Below are 13918 nucleotides of genomic sequence, written 5' to 3'. Positions count from 1 at the left end.
TGGTGAAACAGGTTGGTAATCAATTTGCGGAAAAATTTCCACGTTATCATTATATTATATGGGTACCAGGGCTCGAAATGGACCGGAACGCACCGGAGCGCCGTTCCTGTTCGTGAAATCGGTAAAATTATCGCCGGAATTAGTTCCGTCTCGTGGAAAAAATAGTTTGACCGTCTGAGCTAGATAGGCCACATAATAGAAAATCTAACACAATTATGTATTTTTAAGAAATTCACATAAAATTTGATAACTGTGTAAATATCTTCAGAAAACTGTCGAGCGCTCCGGTTCGTAAACTTTACCATTTCGAGCGCTGATGGGTACGTTATACTGACCAAAGTAAATCCTCCGTGATGCCCTGCATTTTTTTTATCGCGTCGCCATTTCTCGTGAGTTATCGGCTGTTGTAGGCATGCTTCATTCAGTTGTGTAAGGAAGCCAAATCGTTGCCTATCTCTACTTTTAATACACCTATGGTTAAAACCAATGTCGCGTGATGGACGCTTGCATGCTGGTGCTGTTTTATGGTAAAGAGTCAAGGCACCTTACGAAATCTCAGAGCAAACGTATACTAATATTCGATGACAGGTGCTTGTGGCGAATACTGGGTTTGCAATAGTATAACGAGTAGGTAAGAAAGTGGACCATGTAGCTTCTCGTCACATTGGAAGTAAAAAAGCGACACTGAAACTGACTTGCTTGTCCTTCAGCCAACCGGATTCCAGTGTCGTGGAAGGCCGCTTAATACCATACACAGGATGTATACGGCCGAGCTATGGGATGATACTCGTACCATGGCCTGGGAAAACTTACGATGACTGGAGATTTTTCGAGACGACGAGTTTTGTTAATAATATGCTACATTGACAGTTAGTAGTTGAGACATGAATTTGTAGAAAGAAGTGTAGAAATTGATTTATAGAAAAAAACTCGCGATTGTTGTCACTCAGTGTTTTCATAGCTTTTCCTTTCATTTTAAAATACTGGAAAAATATTATTTTACTTATTTTGGCTACGGCTATTTTTGTAGTAGGTACCTACCTAGGTATATTTGACATTTTGAAGAATATTTGTGATGACAATTTCTATATGACCTATTTGTAGTTTAATTAATGTTTTTTTCCACTTAATTTTATTTATTTCAGATGCTCATAACAATTATTACCTATCCGTGTAAAACATAATTTGTTCCACTCATTTACTAATAGATTCCTTTTCAAACATTTCTACCATGCCTGCATGTATGTATTCGCACATTACTATTACTGGGGACTTGAAATTAATTCACACAACATGAAGAAACTGTCAACGGTTTAATTTTTCGACATGACAGAACTTCAGAATGGTTCAGAATAAAAATAAAATCGACGAATAAATTATTATCTTCAAGCGACGTTCGCAAAATTATGTCGTTTCTTTTTTTCAAAGCGAGCCAACAGCAAACTACAAAAATAATAAACGGAAAATAAATAGGTACCTACTCCATTTATGCTGAGCTAGTGGGAAAGATGCATTTTTATCTCCGAAAAACGACTTAGGTATAATATCATTATATGTTGTATTTTGACCCTTTCGCTTGAACACACGAAAGTAGTTCAGTTTTATTATTTTTCATAATATCATCAACATAATCATAAGTGACAACAACTCAAGGGCCCCAAGGCGCGTCCTAGCATCGTCCAAGGGCATCTCTCCCTATTCTTGCCAGCATGGCCCTCACATCCTCAAACACGCCCTCAGGTCAGGATCTTTGCCGAGCCCTTTACCTATCGCTGAGGTTAAAGACAGACTGATGCTCTCCAGTGTTTTCCAAATAGTGTTCGAGGTCAAATCAAGTTCATTTCATGTTTTTAGCGATTTTTTAACACATCGAATTATGGAGTTGTCGAGTATAAACACACACCAACCAAAAATTGCATCGCACTACCATATATTTTAAAAAGGTAATAACCCCGAAGTACAATGCAAGCGACTTTTTTTACTATTAGACCAAATTTAAGATCTTTGGCAGGCCCCCCTACCCATCGCTAGGGTTAAAGGCAGTGGGAATTTTTACAGAATAGACTTTTCCTCCATTAAGGCAAATGTGCGATGTGTGTTCATCTCTTTTATCTGGTCGACCTGCTACGCCAGGCACCCCCTGAGACCGGGCCCCTAGGCTAGAGCCCTGTCAGCCACCCCCCCCGTCCAACCCGCGGAGTCTGAGCCCATAATAGGTCGCGGCTGGCAGCATAAATGTTTCTAATCAATCAAGGAACAGCCTGTGACTGACAAGTGGAAATATGTCCCGTTTAAGAAGTCGCTGGTATTGGGTTCGAATCCCAGGCGTGGCATACTCACGTGTTGCTTGGACCAGAGCATGGACCCGATAGGTTGAGCAACTCCATTTCTATCAACCAAAAACATTTATTTTAGGAAACCTTTTCGTGAGGCGGCCAAGATTAATTTCAGATTGAAGAGCCAATGAATTGTGTCTTGTATTTATGTAGGTACTTGTGCAAATGGTCGCCCTTTCGCATCGAAGAAAGATTTCGAAAATAAACAAGGACATTTATTTTATATTGTATCCAATCATTATCAATTAATTTTCCTAATGGTAAAATTAATTTCACCTGTTTCAATTATTATAATCATTAAAATTGAATTATTGTCCTATAGGTATTTTGTTCAGTTTCGTTTATATCAGAATTGTACACTTAGGTACTCACGCGCGTTAACTAGATAACTACTAGATAGGTTATGATTTTTGTGACGAATTTTGGCTTTAAATTGCTTTCCATCACACAATTATTTTTTCTACTACGGCTAATTAAAAAAACCGGTTTATAGTTTGGTCTATAAATAATTAAGATTCAAGATGGAAAAATATTTTTCTTCCAGAAATATGCATAAAGACTTCCATCTCCATCGCGAGCGAGTAAAATAATAAAAATAATTGAAAGTGAAGTGAACCACGTGTTTCATTAATTTGCGAGGACCGCCGCAAAAATACACCCGAAAAGAAAAAAAAGAAAATCAAAGGCGAGTGACATCTCCTCGGCAATTTCATGTCGACGGAGTACTCACTGTGAGTTATTTATGCCAAAACGGCGTCGGTCAACCAATATTTTACGTCGCTAGAGCATTTACACTGCAGTATTTTTATTATGATATTAAAATATGTTTAGGGCATTAGTAGATTCCAAACTTACTAGGGTTTTCAATCATGGCCCCCACATCCCGAAGCGGGCCCCCATGCCAGAATCGTTGGCTGGCCCCCCTACCTATCGCTAGGGTTAAAGGTAGTGTGATGCTCAGAACAGATACCGTTTTCCAAATGGTGTTCCAGGTAAAATTAAGAGTAGGTATGCAGTGAATTTTTAGCATTTTTTAAATATATTTTTGAATAAATCCACTTGAATTATGGAGTATTTGAATATCAACACACAATAATCAAAATTTGTATGATACAACCACATGTTTTAAAATGTTAATATTTTTTAAGGTAAATAGCGTCGCCGGTGACTTTTTACCATTGGAGCAAATTTATGATGTGTGTTTATCTCCTATTAGGTCGACCCGTCCGGCCGGGTCACCAGGCTAGAGCCCTGTTACCCCCCCCCCTCCCCTTGTGGGGCTATGTTTGCAATCCCAAGTTCCAGAATTTCGGGGACCCGTTTATTTGTGGATTCCGAAATATTATATGTATGTTTTTGACATCGTATTTTCGCGAACTAGGTACCTACATGAATATTTTTTCTTTTGAAAACTGGAAATTGAATAAATTAAAATTATGAAGACTGAGTAGGTACCTACTTAAATGAGTATATTATGCTAGGTAGGTACCTACCTAATATAATGTTTATAGAATTCTATATACTCGTAGGTACCTACAAACAGGTTGAGAAATAGTCAACGAGATAGGTATCTGCAGGTGCGCACACAGAAAAAAAGGTATGGGGGGAACTCAGAAAAAATGGAAACTGAAATACCTAACGGGTGTGGAGTATCATGCAAGCGATCTCGAGTGTGGAAGAATATCGGATAAACTTAAACACTTGTAAATAATACGCCTGTCCTTCGTTCTCACAACTGATCTCGGTTCATGTAGTGACGCTCATTCAATATTGGTGTATTTGAAGGTTGCAAGACACACTTTCAAAACATTCAAAACCCTGCGTCAAAATGTAATGTATTGGGGAATAGTCTATCAGAATTATATTTATTAATCTGTTCTTTGGGGGGAGGGAGGTATTTCGAAAATATATCCATTATCATATTTTTAGGCGGCGGGAGGGGCAGGTTGAACAAAATCTAGCAGGCGTCATTCACTTGACCACTAAAATCACGGCCCCCCACCTTTACGAGTACATCTCCTAAACATTGGATGCCTCAGATGGTTGCACAATTTCATGAATTCCACGGGTCTACCGCTGATACAAACATTGCGTGTCGTAGAATGCCGAGGGAAGAGGGTCCAAACCGTTGAGAAGACTGTTCGACAGCCAAATCACTCGGGTTACGATCCTCACTCATGAGGACCTGACGAAAAAGTAGAAAAATAATGTAAGTAATTTTTATGGCAAACTAGAATTTAAATAGGTACCTTTACTTTCTATACTACAATCAATTCAATAATATTTTGTCATAAAAAAGCAACGAAATGAATTATTACAAGTTCGTATACTGCCATCTATGAATATATTATATTAATATATTCAATAGAGTATTCCTGTTTTATCGACCGTCAATACAAGCCAACCGCATTGACAGCTCGTTTTTCGATTTGGATTTACTAAATTACTATTGCTAGCAACACCGAACATCAATAGATGGATTTATTTTAACATTTTTACGGAAAGTAATTTACCAACCTTGCTTCGTTTGACAGCAAATGTTTTGTTGTTTGGACGAAATAAATGTAAAAAAATAAACCATGGGTACTGAGGTCTGCTCCTCCGTGGGCACTTTCATAACGCAATTGGAAAATGCGAAAGTTAGCCTACAAAAAATAGACGAACGCATAAAGAAGGTTGTCCAAACGACGGGCCGTTATCAAAATGATAGGTTAGTATTCGGTCGCTCAGATATTTTGCAATCGTGTTAATGGGTAATTGGTTTTGAACGGTAACCCTAATTGAGGATTTATTTGCAGAAATACCGATCGGGGAGCGCAGAACTCTCCGTCGAATTATCCCATACGAGGCGGTTCGAGATTAGGTAGGCAGAACTTTTACCAGGATCAACAGAGTAATCGGAATTTCGAAGATGATAGACAGAATAGAAAAAGGCCGCAAGAAACAAAAACTGTTTTTAGCAGGTAATTATGTACCTAGTTTATAATTATTAATATACTACAAACCGCCTACCGAATTGTGGGCCATTTGCTTTAGAACCCAAACTTGCTGTTATATTTTAAATGAAATCAACTTGATGGACAGCTTAAACCTTCCGACCTTAGATTAGTTCAATAAATAGATGCATGGTGTAACATTGATTATGTTTCACCAGACAAATGAGTCAATCGAATGTACTAATGAATCATTATTTTGGGCTAAACTACGCCCAAAATGCTTAATATTCAATCAGCTGAATCTGTATAAACCGAGGTTTTACTTTATTTATATTTGAATTCTTGCTTTTCCATCCACCACCCGCCATATCTCTTATTTCCACACTATGGATGTAGGATGTTAAGATACATCATACTTATTTGTTTTCATTGAACTATAATAATACAATTTGCAGATGGTGCTGGTTACTTTTTAAAATTCAATTAAACCATGCCTGTTTAGGTATGGGCGATCTGACAAAAATAGTGCGCAATTTTTCAGTCATACTTATTTGTTCGTAGAAATAAGAATACATAACAGAATCTATTGAATATTTTTTTATTATTCATTAAGCCCTGCCTAACCAAATCATAATCGATCAAGAATATTCTTTTATCTTCAAAATTTCTAAAATTATGGGGTTTAATAGCATAATTTATACTATTATTATGGTTTGGATTAGGCAGGGTTTATTTGGATTTTAAAAACTAACAAACACTATCTAGATATTGTAGTCTTAGTTCAATGAAAACAAATACATTTGACTGACAAAGTTTAGTGTGCACTATTTATGTCAGATCTTAACAGGCTACCTTCGCCACTGGCGTTATTGTGCGGTTTTTACAGAGAATCCAATCCTTTCACAGCTTCAACCGAGTATCACATTTGCCATAAGTGGATGTGCTTTCATGGGTATTATTGTATGTCTCTTAATAGTTTTACCGCTAATTTTAAATATATATTGTCAGTCTATCTTGTAAAATTCGTATAATTATCTCATTTTGTTCGATATACCATTTTTGAATTCTCTATTAATATCGAATACAGTCAACGATAGTTGAATTTACACACTATTGGTGCCAGTAAATCCATGCGCGTGTACAGGCATTATTAATCATGTCAATACAAAAATAAAATTTGCAAACCTCATATTGTAGAGCTTATTCTTTTTTAATTTTTTGAATTTCAAAATTCCATTTATAACAAAAATTTAAATCAGTTTTTTTGTCTCATGAGGAAAAATCATTTGAATTTATCTGGTTCATGAGATAGTATGAATATATAGCTTTTTGGACTGTAATGTGGCAAGCGTACATCATAAGTCTTAATGTGGGTTTAATATTTCAGGCTTTCAACACGGCCAGGTGTCGAGAGTGACGGTGAAGATGAGAAATCTTCGAAAAAGCCTCGAATATCTTCACAGGTCATTCGAGATATGCCAACAAAGCAACAAGTCCTCAAAGCGCAGACTGGCGATGAAGTATCAAAGGCTCGTAACCGTAGGATGTTTGGTTCCTTGCTCGGAACTCTGCAAAAATTCAAACAAGAAGAAATAGTTCTGAAGAATAAAGAAGACAAAAAAGCTCAGGTGGAAAAAAAGATAGAAGAGCAAGCGAATCAGGAAAGAGAGAATCAGAAAAAAGAGAGACAGAATCTTTTCGCCGAGAGGGAAATGAAAAAGGCCACGATAAAAGCTTTGGAGGCTAAGATGTACCGGATGCAGGAGTTTGAGAAGTGGGAAAGCGCACAGAAGCCGCTGCTTAACTTTATTCAGACTAAAACCAAGCCGCACATATTCTGGTATCCTAAAAAGATGAATGATAGCGCTCAAGAGAAATTAATTATCAGTAGGAAGAGACTTGAGAGTAAGTACAATGGTTTCTTTTTTCCCGTACTGGATATGGAATTATGCAAAAGCCACTTAACCTATTTCTGTGTTTGATGGCTTGATCTTATATAAATAAAAAATCTAATTTATTAAAAACAATGCTAAGCGACAAGTAAGGACAGGATATTACCCCTAAATTTATCGTATAGTTTTAGTTGATCACTCAGCGGGCAATAATTTCCGAAAATTCTCGTGTTAATATTGATTTCTGGGTGACTATCACTGTTAATGGAGAATCCCAGGTATTTCTTGACCTCTCAAAAGCACTGTTGTGTGGCCCGAAAGTGTCACATGTTCTCTTCGGCCCTCTATACAAGCATATATTTGCAAGTTCGACCTGCGGGTTGAGTATACCACGGTCAAAAACTAAACGTTAGTGGGCACACCACGGATCAGTTCAAACCGAACCATTAAAATCTTTACCGTCATCCAAAACCGTCATTCAGTACCGTCATCAGACCTGTCCATATAAGTAAAGTTTGTACCAAGCATCAGCAACTATGAAGATTAGATTTGTCTAGATGACACACAGGGGTAGTGCTACAAATTGGTTTTAAGTAGGGGTATACTTGAACAATATGGGTACACGAACAAGTTTTCTTTGTTTATATTATTATGAGATAATAGTAAGTTGTTATAATATAGTTATAATATTCTTTCTTCTTTTCTTTCGACTATGTGCGATCCTAATAGGATCATATGGTCCTCCACAGAATGGAGGTTTGTATTGACAGATTTTTGTTTTTACGAGAAATGGATGTCAGCCACTTGCTCAACCTATTAGGTTCATACTCTGACTCATACACAAATTGAAAAACAACATGTCAGACCCAGGATTCGAACTTGAGACCCAACGAAAGAGACCAACACTTAGCCGCGCGGCAATCGTGGGTGTATAATAGTGTTTTATTGATTCGCCGAAACCACATTATTTAAGAGTACTTTTATTTTGAATAAACAATTTACTTTAGAAACAAAATGTACTTAGGTATCTGTATCGATAGGCATTTGAGTCAGCGTATATCTATTTGGTCATATTTTTACAATAGATTAACAATATTTATTTGTTTATTTTATATGTACACGAATGTTGAACATTTCATAGAAAATGATAATTGTATCATTCATTACATTAGACCGCCATAATTAGATAGAATAATATGTAAATTTTAATTCAATTTACAGATATTGTCATTTACTAAAAATATTGCTTATATATATTAGTTATATTAATTTATTACCCAAGTTATCATTTTATAGCGCCTGTACACGTGCATGGATTTATTGTCAGCAATAATTTGTATTTAAAACTATCGTGACAATAACTGTTTACACGTAAAAGAGCTGACTGTCTGTCCAATCTTCATTCTTCAAGAGTGAGCGAGACGCGATGTTGTCATTTTATGGTACTGTTTGACTGGTCGTAAACATCGGTTAACCCCAAAATGAGTCTCCGTGGCGTAGTTTGTTTTTTTGCCGGCAGGTTCGCCACAATCGTTCTACTGCGCAGGCGCAGATCGAAAAAATCCTAACTGTCGCGTGAAAATTCAGAAGCTTCCGAACTGTTTTGATTCATGCATGCAATCTGGCAACTGCAGAATAATACATGTTTACATGTACATTTTCTTGCTATGGCCGCGATGATACGTACTGTCAGCAATAAATCCGTGCACGTGTCAACGGGGTATTATTATTCGGTACTTTCACAATAGCTTAATATTTTTAACTATTATTTATTATATAATGTGTTGACCCTCGTTATTATAAATACAATTTGTTTGCAATCTCCGCGTACCTATTAAATATTACTAATAAATGATTTTGTATAATATGTACAAATATTGCTATTTTCGGTTTACTTTTTATAACATGCAACACATATGTTACAATGCGCAACCTTCTACTTAACGTCTTGTACATCTAATATCTTTCAACATGTCGAAAATCCAACAGTTTTACAAAACAGGATTGAGATTCGCCGCGAGTCTGAGCATGGCGGTCTAATTGTAGGCCAATATGTACTGCTCGTCTATGTTCGCAGCTGATTTATCTACAAAAGATATCTGTATGTACGTTATTACGTATTGACCTGCAGGCTCGACCTGCAGCTCAAACTCACCGTGTATGGACAGCTATTAATTAACAGTCCTGGTGTGGTGGCGTTTTACTCAAGATCTACAAATACTCCACAGCTTGTATTTTAATCTTCTTTTGATAATATGAAGCGCCTTAAATTATGTTTTGCAAGTTTTACCTAACCAATTTAAAAACTTTTTTTTTGCTGTTCAGCTAGACGTAACTCTGGCGACTTGGGTAAATATAATTTCAGCATTGACCAAAACATCAGAACATTGCTACCCGACCCACCATTCGACGTGACCAATTCTGGAATCATCACTATCTTCACATTCTCATCTCAGTATAGAATCCTCGTGGGTATTTTGAGTATGTACTAATATTTGTCTGGTTGTTTTTTCATCCAGAAACCATTGAGAAGAAACAAGAGGATGTTAAGACTGAATTAGAATCCATCGAGCAGCGGTTCCTGCGCAACGTAAAACTGCCGCCCGGCTCTCGAACACTGGTGATCAGCTTATCCTCCGACAATCAGGACAATGCTGAAAACGATCAGGCCGATTCGGCCGCATCTGATGACGATGACGACGATGACAGCGATTCATATGTAGAGGCAGCCGTACTCAATTCTACCGTACGAGTCAAACAGGAAGCCGAAGAATCTGATAGAATTAAAATTAAAGCCAATCTTCCGATTAAACAGGAAGGGAAAGAGAAGATTAAATTACTTCTGAAGGTGGAGAATGGAGATAAAGAAACTATCGACAGGAAAGCGGTTCCACAGCATCATGATAGTTCTTCTGATGACGATGAAGCGGAGACTGATAATGGTAGAATATATTTATAGGAATATTTTTATTAATAATATTAATCGTATAATATAATAATATGTAGGTATCTTTTCAATTTTCATTCAGTGTTTAGTAGGTGGTAATAATTCTATAGATATTGAGACCTGTGTTTTGGTGACATAGCGAGCTTTTTTCGTTAGCTTAGTACGGCCACCAAAATGTACATTTGTGTTTGGTAAGGTTATTATTACCTATATTATATACTGTATCATGGTGATATAGAAAGGGAGCTAATGTGCTGTGGGAAATGAATAGTTAGTATTTATTTCAATTCCTAGTTGACTGGAGGGGATGGGCTCCGCATAAGAGCAAATTACACACTAATCTACAGAATATCACTCATAATAGTCATAATTAAAGCTCTTTGGTATGTATGTGAATATTTGCAGTATTTTAAGAATGTTTGGAATGATTTTTTTTTTGTTGAATGAAGTTTATTTTCTAGATTAATTTTCTTCCCTTGCCATCTCAGTTTTGAGCTGAAGAATAAATCAAGCTCTCGTCGAACGTCATCTTCTGTACTAAACCGTTTTTCACTAATAAGATTATGTGGACTGCGGAAGAGGTGGTAACCTGATGGTGCCAGGCCAGGCGAATTTTTTACTTTATTTAGAATGTCTATCTTGCAGTTGCAGTCGCAGCTATCGCTACCAAAGCACAAAAATTGGAAGAAACCAGTCAACCTGTTGCTGAGCTAGACCACCCAACCCAAGACGATCCTGGCAGCAAAGAAAAAGAAAATGAGCAACCTTCAGTGGATATCCCTCCGGAATCTACCGATAAACCCGATGATGAAATACCCACAAAGGAAATAGACGACAAGTGATAATCTAAGTTCTCCATTGATTTGCACAATACGACGCAAATACGTAACGCGCTGATTTGTATCCATTTCCCAAGGGGAAGGAGTCTAATATGAGGAATATAGTCACCTCATGCGTTCCGATTATAAGTCAACTGTCAGGTCTAAATCCATTTCGTGGTGTCATTGTATTGTTTTCAATTTTGGGGCCGAATTTAACACTGAATTTTTTACAACCTATGTATATGTTTTGGTTGCAATTTCAAATCGCTGTGTGTAGTGTCAAGAACGAAAACAGAGGTCGGGGGTATAGGGGTATAGATGTCGCCGTCCTGGAACCAGACTGTAGAATATGAAAAATGACAGTTTTGCCATAAATCAGTAAACCAATCCACAAAATAATGAATAGAGTATTTGATATATAGGAAGAGATAATTTCGTAAAATAAAAACAGTGAACCGTAAAACTACACTGATACAACTGACATCTGACAGTTGTCAAAGCAATAGCAAGTTAAAAGTAAAAATTGAATTAAAATATGACAGTTTTATTGTTGGATAGAGGGTTGAAAAGTGATTAAAGTTACATATATTTAATTACCTACGCAAAGTGAAAGATACATTTTTCAGTCTGGTTCCAGGACGGCAATATATATGAATGTACGTGTAGGAACAGGGGGATTTTTAGTTCCGCAGATCTCTTTAAGAGACGTCCATAGTCTCGAAAATGATTAAATTTCAGAGCAACCGAAAATAGCGTTTGCATCAGTGGTGAAGTGTTCCTATTGGACGCAGGTAAATGATGGCAGCCGGAACGAATAGATTAACTGCTTGTCTTAAATATGAATTAATAATATGACACTGTTACTATTATTTTTCATGTTGATCTTGGCTGCGTCACTAACATGTTTTTTTATGAGAAATGGACAAGATACAACATCATAAGCGGATACGTTACCGATCATTTAGTAACAAGTTTTCGCCACTACCTTGCATATTCATTTATAGACATTGGTGGGGGATGAGTTTGGTCCTATTATAGATCCACCAGTATAAGTTGTCCACTGAGTGTGGCTGCATGCTAACATTTGTGCATATTATTCAGTATTTTTTATACTGTGATGAGCTTAGTTCCAAATTCAAGCTGGTTTGGATTTCTGCAATTTTTAATCTAATTTTAAATTGATTCTTGATACTAACTTCTATGTTTATCGGCATATTTTTGATTTGAATTCATATCATTACATGCGGAGAACATTTGATATGTGTGCAAAATTCCATACAATATGCAACAGAATTTAAGTTACCGTGCCCTATGTAAGCCAGTAACTTTTTCAGTTCACCATTAAAATCATCTTGAAATGTGAAATATGCATCGTCAGTGACTCGACCTGATCTGGTAGCCGCTTATATACCCTGGAAACGCGTACGAATCAACGTAATATCTGGATGCAACATTTATCGTGATCACATAGTGTAAATAGTTCACTTGTGTGTTCACAAGTGTAAAGTATAGTGCAAATTTTAGACTCATGTGCGAGTGTTTATAAATCATCCTCTCGAGGAACATATTTTGTGACAGTCCTCTGAATTTGTTTACACCTAAAATTGTCCTTATTACATAGTTTTGTTGAGTTCGATTGCGACGACCTTTTCTGATATATCTTAGTTTATAGCCTTGTATAGTGATATCGAATTCTTGAGTAATACTATGGTCATGTCATTTGATTGAAACATGCAATAAGTCAGAAGGCTGTATTTATATTATACAATTTCACAGTTTTTAAATATTTTTATTTGTAAGTTGAAACAAGTTTAACTGTATGTATTATAATTATTATGAAGAGCCTCCGTTCCACGAGAGTTCCGTAAGGTTAATCCGGTTAACCGAGGTTCTACTGTACTTTATTCTATTACAGTCACAAAACTATGTTTTTGTTTCGATATTAGTTGTCCCTCGCTATTCTGTAAAACATCTGTGAATACTAAAACAGTGAATGCGTATACATCTTTGAATTTTTACACACATTGCAAACTAGAAAAAATTACCAGGGGACAGTGCCACCTGTCAACATTCTCAGTCATTTGTCAAACTATTATAAAAGTATCATATCATTTGTTTTTCACACAACCCAATTAAAATAAACGATTTCTGTATTTGCGTGTCAGTTCATTTTTCAAATTTAGAATTAAGTATGTAGTGTTTTCTATCACCTTACCTCTTTTAACCTGTTCTATGCCAGGAGGTATTAGTATGGCCATATACGGAGGGCCGCGATTTTCTTTGAAAAAATAAACTTTAGTAAATATACCTTTTTTGGCATTATATTAATACAATATCATATAAACTTACCAAATTAATACACGATGTGTCCATTTACGCCATCATTTATCGAAATAAATAAAACTTAATGTTTCACAAAACGTCGGGGTTGTCACAACACTTACACAGTAGAGATGAGAACGTGATTATGTATGAGAAATAATTCTACAATATGCAGCTTCATATGCACTGGGAATCAAAACATATTGTTCCTCTTCATCAAAATCTACATCAAAATTACTGTCATCCGATTCAACAGTGAGGCCTGTTCGGCATTTTCTGATGTACTTTGTGTTCCTTCCATTTTGATTAGGAAGAAGATAAAAAATTTTATGTAAAAAAGTTCAAATATCCCAGAAACTTGACTTATTATAAAAAGATTTAATACAAAAAAGTCAAATAAGTTAAGCACTATGCGAATAAAATAAGTCCCGACACTAATATCTTATAAAATAAACAATAACCGACACAACACAGATTACGAAGGTTTAAAACTTACGAAATCGTACCCGTAAATTACGAATAAAATGCAAAAAGTTTAAAAGTAATTATTATAAAACTATCATAAAAGAAATGAATTATAAAGTGAAAATATTTCAGCCGCGAAACCGAATTAGATACGTCAAATACGACTACGAATATTCAACTGGTATGTATTCCGAGATGT

General features: G+C 36.2%; 1 protein-coding gene across 1 annotated transcript; it reads left to right on the top strand.

Annotated features, from left to right (window-relative positions):
* Window positions 1-4833: 4833 nt before the first annotated feature.
* Window positions 4834-13565, top strand: Pnn (desmosome associated protein-like protein pinnin). Its single transcript, XM_085948404.1, has 5 exons — window positions 4834-5046; window positions 5135-5299; window positions 6660-7177; window positions 9684-10106; window positions 10757-13565. Exons 1-5 carry the CDS (start codon window positions 4916-4918, stop codon window positions 10951-10953), a joined length of 1434 nt encoding a protein of 477 aa, XP_085804530.1. The 5' UTR covers window positions 4834-4915; the 3' UTR covers window positions 10954-13565.
* Window positions 13566-13918: the final 353 nt, after the last annotated feature.

Source organism: Rhyacophila brunnea, unplaced genomic scaffold (assembly GCF_057557595.1).
Source record: "Rhyacophila brunnea isolate RB1 unplaced genomic scaffold, BYU_Rbru_1.0 scaffold_20, whole genome shotgun sequence".
Classification (NCBI taxonomy): domain Eukaryota; kingdom Metazoa; phylum Arthropoda; class Insecta; order Trichoptera; family Rhyacophilidae; genus Rhyacophila; species Rhyacophila brunnea.
The sequence above is the reverse complement of the archived record's forward strand: the minus strand, read 5'-3'. Positions and strand labels throughout refer to the sequence as shown.